The sequence below is a fragment of the Merops nubicus genome, unplaced genomic scaffold, assembly GCF_000691845.1.
Source record: "Merops nubicus isolate BGI_N331 unplaced genomic scaffold, ASM69184v1 scaffold33174, whole genome shotgun sequence".
Lineage (NCBI taxonomy): Eukaryota > Metazoa > Chordata > Aves > Coraciiformes > Meropidae > Merops > Merops nubicus.
The window spans coordinates 5,020-6,112 of NW_008605494.1; the positions used below are offsets into that span (position 1 = coordinate 5,020).

General features: G+C 39.2%; 1 protein-coding gene across 1 annotated transcript in view; it reads right to left on the bottom strand.

Annotated features, from left to right (window-relative positions):
* Positions 1–1,093, bottom strand: part of PPWD1 (peptidylprolyl isomerase domain and WD repeat containing 1) — a 13,848-nt gene that overhangs the window by 4,632 nt on the left and 8,123 nt on the right. Inside the window, exons 5-6 of the mRNA XM_008939355.1 lie at positions 977–1,089; positions 323–512 (exon numbers count right to left, since the gene is read on the bottom strand). Coding sequence (XP_008937603.1) covers positions 323–512; positions 977–1,089 — 303 coding nt within the window. The remainder of the gene's footprint in view (positions 1–322; positions 513–976; positions 1,090–1,093) is intronic.

Below are 1,093 nucleotides of genomic sequence, written 5' to 3' on the forward strand. Positions count from 1 at the left end.
TCTGTGTGGCCCCGCCTGGCGGCCCCGGCCTCACCCTGGGGGGAAGCTATAAGGCAAACTCACCTCCTCTGTATGAAGGGCTGTGGGAATCACCCATATGTCAACCTTAATTCGGGGGCTCGGGGTTCAAACCCCAGCATTTCACTAGTTCAATCTAAAAATTATAGAACAGACTTAAAATACAAAGGAACTTCTCTGGAAAAGCGTGCTCAAATACTCAAGACAAAAAGCACCAGAAAGGTGCAAGGAGAAAAAGTAATTTAAAAGGTAATGCAGAGAAAACCAATACAGGAATAGTTATTCAGATGGAAACTACACATACCATGTAAAATCTATTTTTTTTAAAAGCCGTGCAGATGACTGTTGGATCTGCCTGGATATTTTGGAGGACGGGATTTTCAGATGCCTTCATCTCTATAGTGATTGCAGCACGGTGTTTCTTCGCTACCCCTTGGAACAAAGCTAGCTGCATCACTCTGATGTTCTCTTGTTTTCCCAAGATACGAATACACCTGAAGTATAAGATGTAACTACTGTTAGCCATTCAGTCATATTGTCTCCTTTCTGACTGCAAGACTTAAAGCAAATTTCCCAAACCCTCTCAAAATATCTAATTGTTTTACAATGCTTCTCTATTCAAACTTGCTACTAAATTTACTAGTCAACCTCCTCACACAATAAAATCCCAACTGCGTGATCCACATTTACTTTATGTTATCACACCCAGCTAGGCAGAGATCAACGAATTACACCTTTTTTAGGCAAGTATTCTTGCCATATTTTGTCCTCATTTTACTAAGCTTTCAACTGCCATGACTCATTACTAAGCACACAAGTACCTAGTATCTAAAGGCTCTCAAGTAACAGCAACCAAAAAAGGAACCCCTACAGTCATATCGAGTTTTAAATATAGTATAAATTTGACTAAAGAGAGACTTGAAACATATTTATCTCAATGTGTCTCACTGAAACTTACCTGTTAGTCTCTACATTTATAACCTTAATGCCCAACATTGTTCCATAAAGAACGAAGTGTCCAGTTTCATCAAAAACTATATTAATCAATCTCACTGCGTCCACTTTCTCTAGCTCA